The sequence below is a fragment of the Dendrobium catenatum genome, unplaced genomic scaffold (assembly GCF_001605985.2).
Source record: "Dendrobium catenatum unplaced genomic scaffold, ASM160598v2 fragScaff_scaffold_716, whole genome shotgun sequence".
Classification (NCBI taxonomy): domain Eukaryota; kingdom Viridiplantae; phylum Streptophyta; class Magnoliopsida; order Asparagales; family Orchidaceae; genus Dendrobium; species Dendrobium catenatum.
In genome coordinates, this window is record NW_021319178.1 from 19,558,411 (window position 1) to 19,579,702 (window position 21,292).

Here is a 21,292-nt window from a genome sequence, read left to right on the forward strand (position 1 = left end):
TATGCAAGTACTTTAATATAATTTAGACACTAAATAGTAAATACTATTATAAGTAAATAAATAATTTTAGATATTATATTTGTAAATATGTAAAAATCTTATGGCATGTACGTAAATTAATTATATATAATATCGTGCCTTCGCACGTGCGCATAACTGCCAACAGTTACTTTGCTTGCGCGTGCCGGCAAGTTACGGTAACCGTCGGTCGTCGCACAATCACGAAAATGGCAATCGCCGCCCTTAACGGCGTCAATTCTTTTTAAATAACCTAATAAACCGTCATCATTCCTGCAATTAATTACACTCGATGCCACCAAACTCCCTCCGCGTCAAAGCCAAGCAAGATCCGCACTCTCCCCCTAACTTATAAGTCTCTAAAAACCTAAGAAGAGCTGAGGAGGAGGAGATGGCCGGAGAGGATCCGGAGAGCGGTGGCGCCGGCGAGAGAGCGGGAGGGAAGAGAGGGGAAGAGATGGTGTTGCCGCAGTACTTCTACGATGTGCCGGACGTGGAGGAGAGGGAACGCACGGCTTGGATTGTGCCTTTGATTGTGATAGCGAATGTGGTGGTATTGATGGTTGTAATGTTCGTTAACAATTGTCCTGTTCATGGTGGTGGCGATGGAGGAAGCAGAAGCTGTTTTGCTGGATTTCTAAGGCGGTTTTCTTTCCAGCCGATTAGGGAGAACCCTCTTCTTGGACCTTCATCGTTCACGTATGTATTTTGATTTAGTTTATATTTTGTTTTGGTTTGATCTTTATTTCTGTAAGAAATGAAGATTTGTATAAGAATGAGTCATGTGATTGGAGATGAAGGGAAGACAGGGTAGAGGAGATTGCTCTCTCTGATCTCGCTCGCTCGCTCTTTCTATCTCTGCAATTAATTTCTGGATTAATGTTACATATCTATAATCTTTACCGAAGAAATGTGGAGTTGAAATGGAGTATATTAAACAATATTTTTGTTATCTGTTTTCAGGCTGGAGAAACTTGGAGCTCTTCAATGGGAAAAAACAGTGCATCAGCATCAATGGTGGAGGCTGCTTGCTTCCATTTGGTTGCATGCCGGCGTTATTCATTTACTTCTAGACATCTTAAGCCTGATATTTATCGGCATCCGCCTCGAGCAACAGTTTGGATTTGGTAAGCTCTCCTCTTCTTCCTCCTCCATGGATACCAAAAACTCAGTTTTTTTCAGTATCAAGCTTCATTTGGGATAATTTTTTACTATTTCTATGGTAGAGAAAACAGCCAAAAAAATAAAGCTCGTGTATTTGAATGACAGCTTGTTCACAGTTTTTTTTCTTCAAATTTTGTGTGTTATAAAAATCTATCATACTTGTCTAAGGCTCTGTGTTTTCTTATTGTTTCTTAAATTACTTAAAATTTATTTTAAAAAGCAGTAAGAAAACCATCAAAAACGAAGAAAATAAGGTTTTTGGCTTTCGACATTAGATATTGGACCTTCGAGCTTCAAACCGCGCAACGACAGAGAGCAATGGAGTGAATCAGCGAACAAACGAAACGTCGCTCGCGATTTACTGAAAATGATTGGCTAGGGAAAAGAAATAAAATGAGGGAGGGGTAAATTACCTAATAATCCTTCTTTTAAAGATTTTTTAATTTTTTTAGGCTAATAATCTCTCTTTTGAAGGTTTTTTTAATTTTTTTTAAGGGGGACAATTGACCCCTCTAGGCATTCCATAGTTCCGACCCTGCATTTATTTTTTTCTATCACATCAGTAGTTTGTCTCCCTTGTCTATTTAACCAAATAGCTTTAGCTCTAGAAATAATGTAAGTATTGATATCCTCATATCTTAAAACTACATTCAATGTACTTCAAATCTATAATACCTCAACATTAATTGATCTTCCAAATAAATCTTACTACCCTAACTATATTTTCTTCCTGTTATTTTGCAGTGAGGATTGGCACAATCTATCTCATCTCAGGAATTGGTGGCAATGTGCTTTCATCTCTTTTTATAACAAAAGGCATCTCAGTTGGATCCTCTGGTGCTCTCTTTGGACTTTTTGGAGCAATGCTTTCAGAACTAATCACAAACTGGTCCATCTATTCTAATAGAGTAAATACATTAAGGCTTCGTTTGTGACGGTTTTTTTACTGCTTCTTAAAACAACTTTCTAGTATAAAAATTTTAATTTTTTAACTAAAAAACTGCTTTAAAAAGCAATAAAAAAGTCGTCCCAAACAAAGTCTAACTAACTAAACCTTCAATTAATATATTGTACAAAAGTAAAACATTTCATCTGATTTTCTCATGATTTCTTTTGCATCACAGGCTGCAGCTATCTCAACTCTACTATTAATTGTAGCAGTAAATCTGGTGATTGGAATATTACCACTTGTCAACAATTTTGCACACATTGGAGGATTTATAGCAGGTTTTCTTCTGGGGTTTGTTCTTCTGATTAAGCCACAGTTTGGCTGGACTGAGAGACAGAGTCTTCCTCATTGCCAACCCACATCAAAATATAAGCTTTATCAGCTTGTGCTTTGGGTTATAGGAATCACTTTTCTTATTGTTGGGTGAGAATAATCAGCTTATAACAACTATATAAATTATTTTAGAATGAGGCTGAAATTCATTTAATTTACTTTAAGATTAGTGCAATATAAATTCGATATAATTTGTATTAGGATATTCTTCATTATTTTTTAGAGCTTATAAATTGATGATTAAAACAAATTATTAAAATAAATTTATTTATTTGAATATTTTTTGCAGGTTTGTAGTTAGCTTGGTGATGCTATTTAAAGGAGTGAATGGAAGTGAGGGGTGTCGCTGGTGTAGATATATGAACTGTGTTCCTACATCAAAATGGTCCTGTGGGAATTGAAGCTCTGCTTATGGTTTCTATTGTTTATGGATTGTTATTTTTTGTTCATCATTTGATCTGATTAATATATCCTTTTTGGGGTTGTTAATTCAATTTGATTGTTAAACTGATGTGGAAAAAAAATTGCTTCTAAGATAATTATTTTTCTTGTTGTTATTATGTATTTCATGCTGGAATATATATTTTATGGCATAATTAATTATCTTCAGTATTTTTTATTTGATCATTGAAAATGAGTGAATTTTTTAATTGATGTTATGATTATATGTGAAGATAATATTGTAATTTTTTTATAATGCCATATACATATTAGCCTATTTTGATTAGTCACATCAATGGGTAAAATCAATCTTTTATGAGAACTTCTATAATATTATAATTTTTTTTGAATTTCTTATAATTTTAAAATATTATTTGCTATTTTAATGGAAATTTAAATTATATATCAATAATTTCTTTCTTTCGTATTAGAGATAGAATGTGAAATGAATATATAGGTCAAAAGGTTGGAGTAACTCCCATAAGTAGAGAGAGCGGACTTAGAAGGTTTGGACACATAAAAAGTCAACCTTTCAATAATTCATATAGAGGATTAGATGTATTGAATTTGACTTATGTTAAGAAAGGTAGATGTAGACAAAAAAAAAAAATTTGGCTAAAAAATATTAGAAATGATATTTTTTAATTAAATTTAAATGATAATTTGCTCTTAATATGACACGATTTAATTTTTTTTTTGGATTTTTTTTAGAAATTTTTTTTCCATATTGTAGCTATTTGTGTAGCAATAGAGCTGTGATGGAACTTAGCTCCAATTATAGGAGCAAACATGATGAGAACTTTTAGTTGATCAATGAGTATTCTAGATGAGTTAATGAGTTCTTTAGGGGAATAGTCTTGATTAGGAGTCCCTCAAGCAAAATATAGAAAGGTGGGTGAACTAAGATTTTATTTGGAAGAGCTTTCGCATTGCTTTATAAAGTAATTTTTTAATACAAAAAATTTTTTGAGAAAAAAAAATTTGTGCTATAAAACTGCTTTAGATAGCAATAAGAAAACTATCACAAACAAAACATAAAATTCCAAGTTGAGCAAGGTGGCTTCAAATGTAAATAGATGGTTTAGCAAAGGTTCCAGAAGGCTCTACAGTGACCGAAAGCAAAGCTTCTACAGTTCTACTCCAGTAAAAGATGAAGGCAGAACCATCTCCCACAGACTCAAATAAACAAAAATGCTTTGATAATATAGGCATATAGCCCAGCCTGCTATAGGCAAAGACAAATATCCACGAAAAGGAGCTACAAATAAATTGTCAGAGCACAAATCACTATCAATGTAATATTAGAACATTTTTGTCAGTTTAAACGGTTCTGATAACCAATCTGCAAATCTCCAATTCTGACAATACCACATTTTATTTTTCCAAATTCTCACTATTAATTCCATGCCCATTAAAAGGTAAAATCACAAGCAAAACCAACAATGAAGCGAACTAGACTTCGTTTGGGACTATTTTTTTTTTCTGCTTCTTAAATCAAGCTTTTTAGTACAAAATTAAAAAAAAAAATTGTACTAGAAAGCTGATGATGGGACATCAGTTGGAAAGTCTACCGTTGACATGGTCGTAGATCAACGACCATGATTTATCTGATGTATTTTTGATTTTATTATTGTCTACTTATTGATGTTTTTTTTTTTATTTTAGAATTTTTCCTTTTTACCCTTGCTTGAGGGATTGAGTCATGCAGCCCCTTGAGGGTATTTGAGTCCTTTTGTTTTAAGTCATTGTAGAGGCTATTTAAAGCCTTCATCTTGTTCTTTTGGGGGTTAATGAATGATTATGAAGAATTTTTCATGCACTTGTGTTCTTGAAGCTTATGTGAGAGCTTGAGACAGAGTTTGAGAGCTTGGTGGAGCCTAGGAGAGCTTGGTGAATTTTACCTTTTAATGGGCATGATGAAGGCTTTAAATAGCTTGGTGAATTTTACCTTTGCCCAACAGTCACCACCGGTGGCTCTTGGTTCTCCTCTCTTTCCCCTCCCTTCTCCTTACTTCCACCACCGGCCATCTCCACCTCCGATCTCACCCCATAACCCCATCTCCTCAAGCCCACCGTCAACCTAACCACCAACTCGACCCCTTTTCTTCCTTAGCTCCACCACCCGCCCTGCCCAAGCCAAACCCACCGCCGGCCACCCTTGTTTGCCTTCATGAATGAGGAGTTAATGCCTCCTTAATGCTTACCTAAATAGTTTAAATAATTTGGGAAATTATTTTAATCATTTGATATTCAAATTTTGAATTTCAAATAGTTTCCTAAATTAGAGAGCTATTTTAGAAAGGTATTGAATCTCATTCATGATTAATTTCAAATTTAAATTGGATGGAATTTTTCTTCTCCTAAATGAAAGAGGTCTAAGTGGATTTAAATTCCACCACAAAACCCTCTCCCCCTCTCTCTCCATGCCGCCGACCCCCCCCTTGCTTGGGTCCCTCTCCATTAATGCTCAATCAAGGCCATTAAGTGTAATTAATTTGAAATCCAAATTCAAATTAATTCCCTCCACTTTTACTCAAAATCTGAAATTATTTTCAGACTTTATAATTAGAACTCTTACACCTCCATTTAACCCAAGCTCTTTCAAACCCTAGCCCCTCCCCACCATCTTAAGCTGCCGGCCTCCCTCCTCACCGCCATCTCCCTCCTCTCTCGTGTTCTCTCCTTAACATGCTTATGATGTATGACTGATCCGGAGTTTGACCAAGGTTATGTTGGATCAAGGTTATGTTGGAAACTACTTCGCATGCATCACTTTGATTTTCCTAAATGCTTTGATTTCACTTAGTCTCTTGCGTGACTTAGCCTAAACGGAAGTGACGATTATTAATTTTATTTTGTTGTTTTAGTTGCTAATAACGAAAATCCAAAATTGTTGTTTAACTATTTTGTGCAAATTTCTTGTTTCGCATACAGTCCTGCATCAGCTGCTTTATGAAGCGGAAAGAAAACCGTCGCAAACGAAGCAAAAAATAAGGCAGAGAGCAGAAAAGAAGCTTGTGATCAACTGAAGTTTCTATTCTCACATTCTAAGAGAACAAGAATGCAAAAAATTTTAGATACAATGGTATGGAGAATTTAGTAATCTATCAGCTTATGAATCGTAGTCAACTTACAAAATTTTTTGTTATTACAAGAATCCTTTCATCACCTGGCGATTCTGGCTCGACTTGGTGCAAATCAGTAGTCCATTTTATTGCCCGGGCAATTTGAGCTACCTTGTCAATGACTTCCATGGAGTCCCGAATCACAGCCGTTCCTTTTGGTCGTAAGATTCGATCCATCTCCACCATCAAATCAACAAGATGACACCTTAATCCAAAATGGAAAAAAAAAGTCATAAAAGCTTTGGATAAAAATAAGTGACTGAGGGTCTGCAGTCATCAGTAACAATAGTTACATAGAAGGTTATGAAAAACGCAATTTTTTTAATAGCTATTGCGTGAAAAGGTTGGAGTAGCTCAAGTAGAAGATAAATTAGAGAGAGTCGCCATAGATGGTTTGGTCATATAAAACAACGGCCTTCCGACGTCCCGGTTAGGATAGTAGAGACATTAGATTTGACTTATATTAAGAAAGGTAGATGTAGGCCTAAAAAAACTTGGTTAGAAAATATTTGAAAAGATCTTTCTTTATTAGATTTAAATGAAAATTTGACTTTTAACAGAACACAATGGAGAAAAAAGATTCATATAACCGACCCACACAGTGGGACAAAGGTTTGATGTTGTTGTCGTTCTAATACATATATAACTTTCTTATAATTATACTAGTAAATAGATACCTCTCGCAACAAAAAATTATGAAAAATAACAATAAAATTATAGTAAAATAAAAATACAGCAAAAGCCTGAAAATTTAAAGCAGCAAAGAAGCAGCCCGGAATGGACCCAAAATTGATTGAAATAAAGACAACATACGTAAATGGTACCTGTTCAAGTTTGATGATGAATCAGCAACTAAAGAGCTGATTCCAGAAACATGCAACAAGTCATATGTCCGGGGATATGTTGAGAATGCCTCACACCTATGATAAAAAATTTATTTTAGTTTCATTTTCATTACATCAATGCGAAAGTTTTAACATGTCATAATAAGAATAACGCAATTATTGAGACAAGAATGTAACTAAAAACTCTACTGAAACATTTCTGGTACTGGAACAAAAGGGAAAAGAAGAGAATAAAAGCAAAAATCACAAAATGAATAAAATAAAGAGAGTTAGAACCAATACCCACCCATCATTTACTTCAGTGAAATACAAAAGGATTTCAATAAAATATGTTTTTTTAGCTTCTTCGGCAAACATCCTTATAGTAAAGATAATAAAACATTTGTAGTATTTAGTGCATAAGCAAGAAACGGGAAAGAAATATATAACAAAACAAAAAGAGATCATAGAAAGATAATTAAAGTTCATAAAACCAACCAGATGACTCAGACTAAAAGAAAAAAAGCCACTGGACGCTCATACGCGCTAAGCACCAAATGATGGTCACGCGTCTATGGCACCCTAGCGATCAGATGCTACTGTAATGGGAACCATTGGTGTGGCATATAGGAGAGGTCACTTAATGAGGGTTAAATTGGGTTGTAATACTTCAAAATAGTTCGTTCATAATCATTATAGCTTGGCTCAATTACAGCTTGATCGTGATTGTTTGAGTAAGTAATCAAACAAGCTTGAATGTTTTTTTTTTTAAATACTCGATTATTAAATAAATAATCTTGAACAATTATGTGTTTGACTTATTTATGTTCATGAATAACAACATTTGAAGCTCATAAACATGCTTGATACACAGCTTGATAGGAAGCTCGTTAAGAAGCTTATTTTTTATTCGATATCAAGCTCGTGAGAAAATTCGCTTAATGATCTATATAAATATTTATTAATTCTCATTATAAAAATGATGAATAATCTAATCTAAATATTTTATATTTATTACAATTTTAAAATATAATAATTATTGATTAATAAATTATAAATTAATTAAATACTATAATATATATTATTTAAATTAAATTATAAATATATATTAATTGATATTAAGCTATTGTGTACTTTAATTATTATTTTTTATTTTATAACATTATATAATTATAAATTTATACCTGATTAAATATTTATCAATTTCCAAACTTTAAAATTTTAATGAAATTTGAGATATGATGGTTGGGGATTAAGATTAATCATTATTTTTAAAATTTCATATGATTAGCTAGCTCTTTAAGTATATACATTGAGTTCTAGATCACTAGAAAATATCATATGATTTAAGATATTCTTTCATTGATCATTAGATTGAGTTTGTTCATGATCAAGATATAATTGTTCATGTTTGATTTCAGTGTTAATTAATAAAATCATTAAAAGTATAATTTATGAGCTTGACAAGCTACTCATTTATGAGTTGGAGAATGCTCGATTGCTCGATAAGCTTGCTCATTTATGGGTTCGATAAAGCTTGATAGATATGTTCGTTTACGGGTTCAATATAAGTATTTATTAGTAGTCTTGAGAAGGCTCATTTGTTAAGCTAATGAACATCTCGATAAGATTCGTTTGTTAATAATTTGGTAAGACATGTTAGTTAATTGCTCTATAAGGCTCGTTCGTTAATTTAAATGAGTATCTCGGTTAAAGCTCGATAAACACAAAACAAAGCAAATATGAATTGAGCATGAACCAAACTTGAACATATAACATTTTAAACGAACATAGCTTGAACACAAATGAAAAAGCTCGAATCGAACTCAAACCAAGCTTGAGCAAGCTATTAATAAACGAGCATAAATATGAACAATCTTATGCTTGACTTGGCTTGGTTCGTTTGCAGTCCTAGACTCTTATGTAGGTGAGAAATATTTTGGTGGAATAAATTTGGTGGTGGATTATAATTTGGGAGTATAATAAGAGTCAACCTAGGATTTGAGCAAGAAATTTCAAATAGCCCTAGGCTATTGTTCAATTATCTAGAAATCCCTTAATACTAATCCAAAACCCTCAAATCACTTGCAAAAATTAGAGGGAAGGGTCTAGTTGTGATATGGAACTTTTATAATTTTCAGAGACATAATTTTTTTTGGGGGGATTTTATAAATGATTGGGTCCAAAAAAATCATAGATTAGTTGATTCGACTAGTTGGCAAGGGTGTCAATAAATGACCCGACCCACCAACCCCACCTAGACCCAACCCAAAAATTCAGCTACGAGATGAAATGTTTAATAAATGAGACGAGTTTAGGTTGACCCGCTAACCCGATTTTGACCAAAAAAAAAAAACTGTTTATTATTTTTTTCTCAAATTCTTTTATTTGTTGATATAATCTTCTTATTTTTTCAATTAACCTAAAATTTATAGTTAATAAGATAATCAAAATATTTTTTAAATAAAACGAGTTGCGGGTTGGGTTTGGGTCCTCCTTTTTGACCCATTTATTAAATGAGTTGAATTTGGATTGATTGGATTCATGTCAGGTCATTTCGAATCGAATCCGACCCGCCAACCCAATCTGACACCTCTTCTAGTTAGGGTTTAGGCTTTTATGGGCAAAATTTAAGGCAATAAAAATGAGGGAAACGACTATGGAATAGTAATGGGATGTTTTAAGATGTGTTCTGGAGTTTTCCATAATTTTTAAAAGGGTTTATAGTTACCAAATCACAACTGGAATAACACAATGATAGAATTCAACCAAGAGTTGGTCGACCACTTTGGTGGGTTTGAGTAGGAATTTTTATGGGATTTTTTTGGGGAAATATTTTTAAAACATGGTAGAGATAAGACTAAACAAGAACACCATAAAAAATTTCGGCAAAATACAATGATACAAAATCAATCAACTAACCCAAAAGGATTGGGTGAGAGAAGCCGCCAAATCCCTCTCCTATAGTTAACCACCAAGCCAAGACACCACTAAGAATTCACCCCAATTCAGTCACTAAATGTTCTGATCACTTCATTCCACTGAACAAAATGTTTAAATACAACTTAAAACAAAGGTAATTGAAATTTGAAAAGAAGAGGGAAAAGGGGAGGGGACCATGCCATGTAACCATCCATAACTACTCCATCCTCCTTGCTTGGTCGTCCATTTCACTCAAGACTAGTTATTTGCTCGACCAGGCACTTCACTCAATGACTTAGCCAGTTAATAAAATTAATTAAGTGCCTTCATCTAATCCTTTAACACATAAAATCCACAACACAAACACCCAAGCCTCACACAATTACAATCATAACACTAAATAAAGTTTTCACACACACAATATCTTCATAATAATTAAGTAGAATAATAAAGGAAATCCCTTAGTTTAGGGTCTTCAACTTGCTCTTGGTGATGAGTCCACTCTCTTCAGTTGCAACTTTCCTGCATAGAGCCATGATGGTTGAACCATTTCTATCATTTTTGTGCTTTTGATGCTCCTGGTGCTACAACACTACCACTATAGCCTCCTCCGACCATATGGGGCCTCCAAAGTGGCACAACAATCCCCTCTCAATCTTAAGGTTGTCTAACAATCAAGTGCCAACTCTCGCACTACTTTCAATTACTCTAGAGATGAGCTGGAGGATTTAATATTCTTTCCCCGTAGCTGGTGAATTCTGGGGATTGGCACCACTAACTTATCCACATTATCGGTTTCAAGGGAGCGGCGAACAATCAGTGGCACAGATCTCCCTCTCCTCTCCTCTCTGCTCATCCTCTCCGAAAAAATTAAAGCCAAAAGCTCTCAAAATCAACACAACAAAAAGAATCCAAATAAAGCCCCACTTAAGATCATATATATAAAAGTTACATTATTATTTATTTATTATTACTTGCACAAAATAAGGAACCCTCACCCTTCATAGAACAAAACTCAAAGCATGACCTTCTAAGAGCTAGACATTGATTGTCAATACCTCATTGTCGACCACCATCGTACTATTAATGCAATTAACCGGATTGGTGGTGAATAAGATCATGAGTATGATAGCCACCAATATTAAAAAATTAAAATAAAATATAATCCAAGATTTTTATATCAATGCAATTAACAGAAATCATGCTCCACACCTAATAATCTCCAAGCTTAGAGACTAAATTTATGATGTATTATCTTAAGAGAGTCATCTCAATGCAGCACTCCCTCTCATTTAGTCATGGAGATTGATTGAAGCTTTCCAGTACCAATCCTATTAGTGGTAAACTTGTCAGGTCTTTTTAACAAACCCTTGTTTTGCTACTATGCTCACTGATCCTGAAATGCTATTTATCCTTCAATGTGCTCGTCTTTTGCTAACTCCCACTTGATTCAGTATTCATCCTGCATTGCACCTTTAGGTTCACCAACATCTATTCGCAATAAGTAATACAAGGTAAAAGAGTATTTGTATATAGCTCTAAGCAACCGTTGAGATCTTCAAAGCTCAACCACAAGCATGTTCCGGTTTTCAAATAATTTATAACTCAAGAGAATTTGAGAGAATTCATTCATCATACACATAGCTTTAACTTAGAAAGCCTAAGCCAATATAGTATGCAATCTCATGCTCCTAATTTTTTCATTCAAATTTATTGTTCATGCACTCAACAATTCCATCCAGTTAGGATGATCTTATACTAGTCCTCTCCATATGTATATTGAAAACTATGCAAAATTCATTGAACTACCCTTTATCATAGAATTTCCCTTCTTATCTGTTCTTTGGCACTTGAATTTCACATCAAACTCAATCTTTACCTTACATTTCCATCCTTTTAAAAAAGCAAACACATCAAATTTTGTTGGGGTAGGCAGGGAAGATGGTTATCGGATTTCATCAGGTAGAATTAGAAAAAACAATTTAACCAAATGTTGGTCAAGAGTTACGGTAGCTCAAGGGGCTTCTAAAAGCATCTTCACGAGCATCAAAGCTATATCAAAGTTTACTACTGCAGTTGGGCTAGTTACATTTAGTCAACAACATAAACATGATAAACTAGATCACCATAAGTCATCCACATAAGCATCAATAAGACAGATAGCCATAAGTTAGCTACACCATGTAAGTAAAAATAAAATAAAAAAAATTAAACATTAATGTGCCTTTTCATATAATTGTTGGAATTTCATTAAGAAACTTTGCAGTTAATCGTGCTCATCCTAGAGATATCCTGAGATGGCTGACCTCTGGAAAGTAACACCAACAGGACAAAACTGTGAGGTTCATAGGACAAAACAGAAAATGTCTTGATAGTTAAGAGTTTGGATTGTTAAAAATTGTATCAGAGCAATACATCAGCAAATAGATGGGAACCAAGTGTCACACAAGACAAAGCGTTAACGTCATAGGAGCCACCTTTTGAACCCTATATGGGACAAATTGCTATATGGCAGGAGTCACCACTTGAACTTGTAGGGGCCACCTCTAGATTATTATATACCTGATGGATGATTCTTGGATAAAAATACTGACGAGTACGTCATTCCTTAAGTGGGAGAGATTGTGATATCCCTTAAGTAAAAAGAAATTAAACTCTTAAACATCGAGGTGCCATTTGGTGTAATGGTGGAATTTTATTGAGAAACTCCATAGTTAAGCATGCTCATCCTAGAGAAATCCTAAGATAGATGACCCCCTAGGAAGTTATACCAACATGACCAAACCGTGAGGCTCTTAGACCAAAGCAAACAATATCTCGATAGTTAAGAGTTTGGGCTATTACACACCATATAGGTCAATTTTACTACACATGGTTCGCTTACATTAGGGCTGCACATCATCAACTAAACTAACTAGGCTCAACTTTATGTCATGACTAGTTACACCAAATAAAGAGAGATTAAAGGGATTTTCATTCCTTGATTCAAGCAACTAGACAGTTCAAGGTGAAATCCATTGGAAAGGCAAATAAAAAAGGAATGCTTTCATTGAGAATACAACATGTTACAGGTGATATGTATCATCCATCCTCTTTAAAGCTGGTCAATCTTAATAGATAATACTCTACTTCCAACTACGATTAATAGGCTAATACTAACTAGTTAAATGAGCACTTTTTCCCTACCTTTCTAGATACTTAAAAGGTTAGATTTATCTCAAAATACTTTCCCAAATTAAGAAATAAAAAAGGCAGCATGAGTTTAAGAAACAAGAGTAGCAGTCATACAATGAAACATACCAATCATGATAAACTCCAATAAGACCTCTGTCATAAATCACATCGAGTGTTAATTGAAAGAAGACAGGAACAACATTCATAACCCAGACATCGTTATGAGACAATGCAGCAGAAAACCCTCCCAGATTTGCATTCATGTCCATAACATTGCGTACTGATGGACTTTCCAGCTTGATGCCAAGAGATTTCTTGTAGTATTCAACTCGTCTAGCCCAAAGCTCTGTGTCAGCTTCAAAAGAATCACCCCGTTCAGTAAGCGAGAGCCTTGGAGAGGGTTTTAGTAGTCTATCTGGCCACTTTGGTATTGCTCCAACAGCAAATTCTCCCTTAGCCAGGTTCTTATTCACACAGGCATTTAATTTGAAATACCTGCAAAAAAAAAAGGACAGTAGGAGTGCATTTAAACTGGATATATACATATATATAAATGGATTTATCTACTGATCTAGAATATTGAAAAGTCAGAAGTCAGAACTCAACCGTACTATTTTGTAAACATGAATATCAATGAGTAGCATGGGAAAGAAAAGCACAAAGATATTACCATGCCTCACTTGGATCATTAGAGTCCCTGCAGTATCCAATTCCAAGTTTGTTCTCCTGAAGACAAGAAGGTATGGAGGGCTTCTTCCAGATGGCAGTGTTGCCATCCACCACAAGAAGTTTATAACACAAGGCAAGTGCTGCTGCCTGTAGATGATCCCATTCAGATTCTTGTTTGGCCCATTTTACTGGTGGGCCGGATATAACTAGATATCCCCCAGGTCGAAGTAATCTATCCACTTCAACTATGTAAGATCCATCTGCAAGAATAGAAACAATTGAAATAAAAATTTGATGAAACGGGTATCTGACAATGGAGGATGAGGCAAGTTAAAAAATATGGCGGAAAAAAAAAAAAAAAAAAACGTACTGTAGGCAGTGAAAGGAATTAAGCACCGTGAACAGTGAATCAGATCAAAAGCATAAGCCGGGAATGGAAGCCGCCGTGTACCCAGCATAGCAACGAAGGCAGGTATTCCTCTTTCAAGAGCAAACTGTATCTGAGATTTGTGAGAATCCCTTGGAGCAAATGATAATGTCAAGAGGTTTTCTTTTAGCAAAAAGCCTCCAAAACTGGCTACCTGCATTGGAATACAGAGTAAGCACCAAGAATGCAGATGCCGGAAACAAGATCTAAATAAAGAAACCGGTGAAGTGGGGCCTGAAGTAAAGAGTGATACACTTTACCCCACATCCCATATCCAATGCTGTCCTCAAAATACCCTTCTTAATTGGAATATATTGTCCTAGCTTCTCAATGTACTGCTCAGCTCCATCAGGAAACATTGTGCCTCCACCTGGGAAAATGAAGTACGGGCCTTCTTCTGTCATCCAACCCTGATGACCCTTTCGCTCGGAAATTTTATTGTATGGCATGTTGTTGTGCCATATCTGCAAAGAGTAGGAAAACGTTCAAGTAAATAAATGAAGACAGCGTGAATCAAATATATAAAAGCAATATAATAATCTTTGATGGTTTGTTGCAGCTTATTCCGTTCAATCCGATAGTGGTTCCTTCATTTAATGTTTTTTTTTTTATATTCCATTAAGACTATAAATAGAAATAGGATGGATGTGAACAGGACAATATTAGGTGAATTCATGCATGTTGGATTATCAATGTCTTAAAAGATCAAAAAATTTGATTTAAATTGAACTATTTTTTTTGCTCGAATCAAAATTGATGTGTCATACCAGTCTCTACTAGGCCACCCTAAAACAAAACAAATCTATTTGAGCCTATGTTGATTATCTCAATATCAGATCATCCATAAACCAAACAAAGAGTAGAACTTGATATGAAAACAAATTTGCTACAAGAAATTTAAAATACTTCCATGAAGCACAGCCCCATCATACTGGACGGAATTCATTCAATTTTCTTTCTCCAGTTGAATAGCATGAATGATAATAGACTTCTTAAAGGTCAAATGTCGAACTGTTCTTAGCTTTTGAAGTTCTAGAAAAATAATTCTCAATCATCGAAGAGGCCAAAAGAAGTTGGAATTTGGATTGACCAACCTAAGACTAAGGTCATGTCAATCCTTTTTTTTACATTATATTGCAAATTTTATTTTGCACTCAAGTCAACTAAAAATGACTTGACCAATATTTGTTATTAGATAGAATATAATCCAACAAAAATTCTGATAGATATAATATATTTTTAAAGTTTACTTGTTTTTAGTTGAACAATAATTGCAGAATCTTCTCAAGCTGTTTTTCATCTTATAGGTTTAATCCCAAACCCAATCCATTATTAGGACACCAAACTCTTCTACCTCAACACCATTTCTTCCCCCAAGCTTCACATCACTTATTCACCCCCTTTGTCCTCTCCCTATCTCTTCACAATCATAACACCCCGTCCATTGTTTCTCCTTACAATAAGAAAATACCTCTCCCTTCCTTACTATTCCTCCATTTTTCACTCTTTATTACTTGCACTGAGATCAGATATTAGGATTGTATGTGGAGATCCTCATATGGAGTCTATAAGTCAATTAAGGACTCAAAGAGATTTTGTTTTTCCTTATGTCAAAGACAAGCCATTGATCTTCCCTTGGGCATTTTGTTTACTTTTGTTTCACCACTTGAAGCTCTCAACCAGCTCCCAACCTCAATTGATAGGATTCAATTTAAATCTAGCCAAGCCAACCCCTTTAACCTTTTTCTACTTGTTGGTTTATCTTGTTCTTTTCTTCTTCCAAGATAATTTCTACATGGAATGAGAAGATGCTAACAAAGGATTCATGTCAGAAAAGGGTTGAAGAGTAAACAAAAGATTGTAACAACATTGACAAACATGTTGACATACAATAAAGGAAGCTTGATGTTTTTGATCAACAGAGAAAAAAGAAAACATGAAGGATCAATTGGCAGAAGAGAATTCATAATAACCACACTTAACAAAAGAGAAGATATTTGTGTCTCAAGACAACTTTCTTTTTCATTTGAAAGAAGATTATAAGCTATAACCATGCCTAAGGCCTCTATTAAGGTTTTCCTTAAATAAGAATGGAGAGACCATCAATTACAAGTAGAGGGGGATGGTTACAAGTAGATGATGTGTAGCCTTCATGGAAGATGTTTGAATACATTAATGAGAAGTGAAAGAGAGTGCATCTCCTCTGAAAAAACATGCATGAATATAACTCTTAATGAAGGAGAGAGTGTGAAATGCCGAAGTCAATGCTTGCTTACATATGACAAAATACAAATCAAAACTATCTTATTGTAGATCCAAGGATCGCATAACCTCTTGTAAGAAGCATACTCATTCCTACAAATCTAATAGATGAAGAGATAAGTAGAAATTACAATCCTACCATCTTGGTTGTACCATTTGGAGGTAGAAGCATATTTGCCCTTCAAACTATTACGATATAATGTCGTGATGCCTTCACAAGTAGTCGTAATCTTCTTTTCTCTGAAGCCATATCTTCCTCCAATGGTTTCTTGTCTAAACTCTCAGGTCATGAGGTTGTGGCAAGACTTATTTTGATTCATCACCAAACAAAGAGGGCTTAAATGGTTTGAGATTCTGCACAATCACCATGAAGTAGAACGCCCTATAAGATGAAAGGTACAATTGATATGAATGAATCTTTTTCATAATGTCGAATGGATCATAATGTATTGGTTTAAGTTTGCGCCCCTAGAACTTAAGATGTTTTTTGCTTACATGGAGCTGAACAAGATTCCTTCTTCATACAATCTGCCAACCAAATGATAATCATGCCATCTTTTGTAGTTTTGTTGTGATGTATGAAGTTGATGCTCTGCTTCCTCATGTGCCATTCAGATTCTCTCAAGGAAACATTGGACTTTTGTTAGACCAGTGAAACATTAAATCAATAACAAGCTCCATGTCAAAACAAGATTTGAGGAAAGTATCCAAAGCTTATTTCAAATGGAGCCTGAATGGTGAAGTCAGTTATGTGCAATAGAATGCAAATTGGATAATGAGAGATCAGTCTAGCCAATCCAGCATGAGGGACCAACCCTTGTTTACTCCAGTCGAAAGCCTGATCCGCCCTAGCTACAATCAACCCCGTTGGGGTGAGGCCCATGGAATTAATGCAAGGGGGAGGGGGTGACTAGGAGGGGATTAATTAGGAAATAACTCCAAATTGAATTCAAATGGAAGGAAATAAGCAAGGAAATAGATCATATTTGAGGCTGATTTGGGAGGAAATTAAGAGAAATTTGGGGCTTATTTGGGAGGAAATTAGGGGATGTATGTTTTGGTATTTTCTTATTATTGTATGCTTTAAATAGTTGATTTGCCCTAGGGTTAGGGTTATGCATATTTTGAGACTTTTTTTTTCTGTTGAAGTTCTTTTCTTAGAGGCTTCCTAGTACGTTTAAGTTGTTTGAGAGAGCCGATCTACCTCTTAGATCATCTATATCTTATTTTTATGATTGAAGTATTAATAAAAAATCAACCATCGTGTTGGTATTCCTGAAGCTTTCTGTTTGTTTGGTTGCTGGTTTTACTTCTGAGGCACATCATAAACCTACAAGAAAATTTGTTGAGGTGCTATCCCAAGATCAAGTTAGAATTGATATAAGGATGGAGAGTCCCTAATTCCAATTGGAGAGTTTAAAATTGCAGAAAAAAACACATCCACTAATGAATCTAACCACTTCATTGTCCGTATGTAATACACTTAGCGCTGCCAGTTAGAAGACTTTTTGAAATGCCAAAGTGTATGTGCACGTAATTTATATGTGTCTCTCTTATCCGCTTCAAGAAATCAACGTCTTCTTGAGCATAAAGTCCACTCTATGCTTCTTCAGAGACATTTTTAAGAGTCTCGTCATTCTTGTATAATCCAACATATTCCTCACGCAAGGCCAATTGTATCATCATGGTGGATGAAAGCAGGTCAAATAACCGGGAAAGCATTTTCGCTATTTTGTTTTGGACAATTTTCTTGTATTTGATAAAGAGATTGAATTGTTGCAGATAAATCATCCACTCCATGTGCCGGGCTTGTCGAAGCTTTGATTGTTTTTGGAGTATTGAAGAGGCATGTGGACCACTATTTGGTTGTTTATGTGACCTTAATTTGATATGAAATCCAATGAAACACGAATAAGGTACCATGGAGGACTTCTAAATAAATCAAACATAGGGCGGGCAAGGCGAAAAAGATGGTCGCGGCGAAAGTGAAAGAAACTGACCACACCTTGTGTAGGCTCTCAGGCCATGGAATCCGAACACGATAACCTTTCGGTGGAGGAACAAGGCAGAGCAACGCCTCCCCCGGCGCAGGACAGTGGCGCTCACGGTAGAAATTCATGTAACGATCAAACAGACTATTTCTCCTCGGATCCTCGCACGGCATCTTGTCCACTTCCTCCGCCGGACACGACTCGATCACCACCTCCTCACCAAGTTCAATGGCCGCGATCACTTTCTCCCTCTGACGAGCAAAGGATGCGGATTGGCGCCCAAGGTATCGTCGGCCGGAAGCCGCGAGCGGGTCGCCGAGCGGAGTAAATGTGAGAAGTAAGAATAGGAGTAAGGCAGAGAAGAAGGAGGCGGCGACAAGGTCGATAAGAGCACAGCGGCGGATGAACGAAGCGCCGCCAGTTGTTCCATTGCCGCCCCTCCTAGGTGGCGAATGGTTCGCGTGACGCATAACGCCGGCGGAATCAGATCCGGTGCATTTGAGGTAGAAATATTCCCGCTTCTTATGTTTCTTCTAGGGTTACAGGGAGAACATTCGAATCGGGAGATGCTGTGACCGATCTTGGCGCCAGGAAGTGGCTGATTTCTCCTGATTTACATAGGAAGCTATTAGTACACCTGTAGTTATTTCATCAGCAATATTTTCAAAGGTCATCATAGAAATATTACAATAATATCCTATTTATATATCTAACATTTAAAATTTTAATATTACAATTCTACTACTCATATAAAACTTTAATATCAAATATATCATTCTTCTAATTCATTTCTACCATTCATATTATCCTATAAACTTTAATATTTCATTCAATGCACCCAAATTTATTATATGGGTAGTAGTCATGTAATATTAATATTTTCGAGGTTAGATATGTAAATAACATAAAATAAAGTGAAATGTATGTAAATCACCCTAAATTTTAAAATAAATAATCGTCATGAGGAATATCACTTAGTGTGATTTATAGAAGAGTTGTGTTCTATGTATAAGAACCATGAAAAATGTATTTTAAAAGATCCATTATGTGGATCTTATATTAAAGTTTCGTAAGAGACGGTTTTCTTTCTACTTCTTAAAGTAATTTTCTAATACAAAATTTTAATTTTTATATTAGGAAACTGTTTTAAAAACCAATAAGAAAGCCGTCATAAACGAAACGACTGAAGTTGACTTTAACTAATGAGCTTAGTTTTTTCTTCATTGAAAATTCATATAACTTGTTGACCATTGATATTTTAAAATGCTTAAATGATATTAATAAGATTTCGTTTGAGACGATTTTTTTATTGCTTATTAAAATAACTTTTTAGTAAAAAAATTAAATTTTGTATTAAAAAATTGCTTTAAAAAATGGTAAAAAAATAGTCCCAAATTAAGCCTTAATAATGCATACTTTTATACAATGGGCCATATTATTTGAATAGTTAATGCACACTCTATAGAAAATACTGATTGATAAAGTTTATATAAGTTGTGATTACACTATGTTAGATTAAGCAAAGGCCCAGCCCATGAAGAATTGGGCTGGGCCAGTATTTTCTGGCTAAGGGGGAAGGCATCATCTTTCGTCCATTCGGCATGCATCAATGGGTCAGAATTGCTGTATCCTGTTTGCAACGGCGCACCATTTCTATCCGCCTTCTAACACGTTACAATCCACGCCCCATGTTAAGCTTTATAGTTTATTCTACCTAACAGAATTACAACCGTCCAATTCGCTCACCTAATCCATTGGCCGTTGGATTAAAACTCTCATATTTCCTAACAGCTTGGCAAGTTCCTAATGCCTTATTGCCTCGATCGAGGGCCCCACATCTGTTCCAACTATGGGCCCACTTAGCGGTGCCGTCGGCCGCAAGTTAGGAAGCTTGTAGAAACCTGAAAGCCACTATTCTCCTTCCCATCAGATGTTCCCATCCCACCTCCTATAAACTCTCCTCCAGTTTCAGTCATTCATTCTTTATATGTTTCAGATGTGTTCGAGACTGCTTCAGTTTGTTTCTAGTTGATTATGATATTATTATTAAAAAAATAATTTCACTATTATGATTTTAAAAAATAAATTTTCATTATAAAAATTTTTAAAAATATAATAATCAAATAAAATTATTGTTGTTGTTTAAAAAATAAAATAGTAAAAAAATTTGTCACATAGATGAGAAATTATTATGTGGGGAGACTGAATATTCAGTTCTAATTGTATGTTGGTAAATTTTCTAATATAAATTTAATAATATGTAATTGATGTAAAGCTATAATATTAATATAGAATTATAAACAAATATAAAAAAATATTTATGTTACTTTCATGCATTCTAATAATTTTCAATTTTGTGTGCAGATTCTAATAATTCAATTGCAATTATGAGAAATAACAAATGAGACATCAGAATAGAAATGAAAAGGGCAAGATCGTCATGATAAATTTTTGTAAGTGTTTTATATAATACAATTATTTATTTTTAATATATAGACTTTATAAAGTAATTATATGCAAGTATTTAGATGTTATTTAACCATAAATATATTATATAAATAATTATAAAATTTAGATAGATATGTAATTATATAGAAGTTATCTGTGTAAATCGAAAAGCATTTAGGAAATCAGAAATTTCACTTTTCTAGCTTTTCGCTTCTCCTTGGAGCCGAGACTCTCTTTGTCTCTCTCCTCCACCACCCCGTTCTCTCTCTCATCTCGAGAAGAGAATCAAGGCAAAACCCTAGCACGGTTACGAGCACGGAAAATGGACAGACCGGCGCAGGATGCAATCGATATGTTTATGAGCATCACCGGCACATCGAAGGCCGTGGCTGTGCAGAAGCTTGAGGTAAGTCCTTGAGTTCTGGACCTCTGGTCACCCTTTTGCTTTTTTTTGTTGTTGTTATCGCTTCCATGTGATTTTCGTTTTTTTCCCTTCAGATTGTTTTAGGGCCCGGCCTTTCTTTTTCTTTTGATTAGGATGTCTT

At 34.9% G+C, this 21,292-nt stretch overlaps 3 protein-coding genes across 3 annotated transcripts in view; 2 read left to right on the forward strand and 1 right to left on the reverse strand.

The window, feature by feature from the left end:
- Window positions 1-457: 457 nt before the first annotated feature.
- LOC110107013 (RHOMBOID-like protein 2) lies at window positions 458-2,865 on the forward strand. Its single transcript, XM_020837142.2, has 5 exons — window positions 458-717; window positions 982-1,145; window positions 1,927-2,090; window positions 2,307-2,554; window positions 2,754-2,865. The coding sequence occupies exons 1-5, from the start codon at window positions 476-478 to the stop codon at window positions 2,863-2,865; spliced, it is 930 nt and encodes a 309-aa protein (XP_020692801.2). The 5' UTR covers window positions 458-475.
- Window positions 2,866-5,910: 3,045 nt separating this feature from the next.
- LOC110107011 (probable methyltransferase PMT13) lies at window positions 5,911-18,920 on the reverse strand. The gene is made up of 7 exons (XM_020837141.2): window positions 18,314-18,920; window positions 14,307-14,510; window positions 13,990-14,200; window positions 13,621-13,879; window positions 13,077-13,445; window positions 6,855-6,950; window positions 5,911-6,235 (listed from the first exon to the last, which is right to left on the reverse strand). The coding sequence occupies exons 1-7, from the start codon at window positions 18,767-18,769 to the stop codon at window positions 6,031-6,033; spliced, it is 1,800 nt and encodes a 599-aa protein (XP_020692800.1). The 5' UTR covers window positions 18,770-18,920; the 3' UTR covers window positions 5,911-6,030.
- Window positions 18,921-20,915: 1,995 nt separating this feature from the next.
- LOC110107006 (plant UBX domain-containing protein 8) overlaps window positions 20,916-21,292 on the forward strand; it is a 46,069-nt gene continuing 45,692 nt past the window's right edge. Inside the window, exon 1 of the mRNA XM_028696169.1 lies at window positions 20,916-21,153. Within this exon, the coding sequence (XP_028552002.1) occupies window positions 21,070-21,153 (84 nt within the window). The 5' untranslated portion in view covers window positions 20,916-21,069. The remainder of the gene's footprint in view (window positions 21,154-21,292) is intronic.

What these genes read in the sequence shown, in the direction of transcription:
- LOC110107013 (XM_020837142.2), top strand. Translation starts at nt 476, where the DNA reads ATGGTGTTGCCGCAGTACTTCTACGATGTGCCGGACGTGGAGGAGAGG. An exon ending in GGTCCATCTATTCTAATAGA is followed by an intron (nt 2,091 to 2,306) that starts GTAAATACATTA and finishes TTTGCATCACAG; the next exon opens with GCTGCAGCTATCTCAACTCT. An exon ending in ATCACTTTTCTTATTGTTGG is followed by an intron (nt 2,555 to 2,753) that starts GTGAGAATAATC and finishes TATTTTTTGCAG; the next exon opens with GTTTGTAGTTAGCTTGGTGA.
- LOC110107011 (XM_020837141.2), bottom strand. Translation starts at nt 18,769, where the DNA reads ATGCGTCACGCGAACCATTCGCCACCTAGGAGGGGCGGCAATGGAACA. An exon ending in AATGATCCAAGTGAGGCATG is followed by an intron (nt 13,446 to 13,620) that starts GTAATATCTTTG and finishes TTTTTTTTGCAG; the next exon opens with GTATTTCAAATTAAATGCCT. An exon ending in ATTGGAGTTTATCATGATTG is followed by an intron (nt 6,951 to 13,076) that starts GTATGTTTCATT and finishes TTTTTATCATAG; the next exon opens with GTGTGAGGCATTCTCAACAT.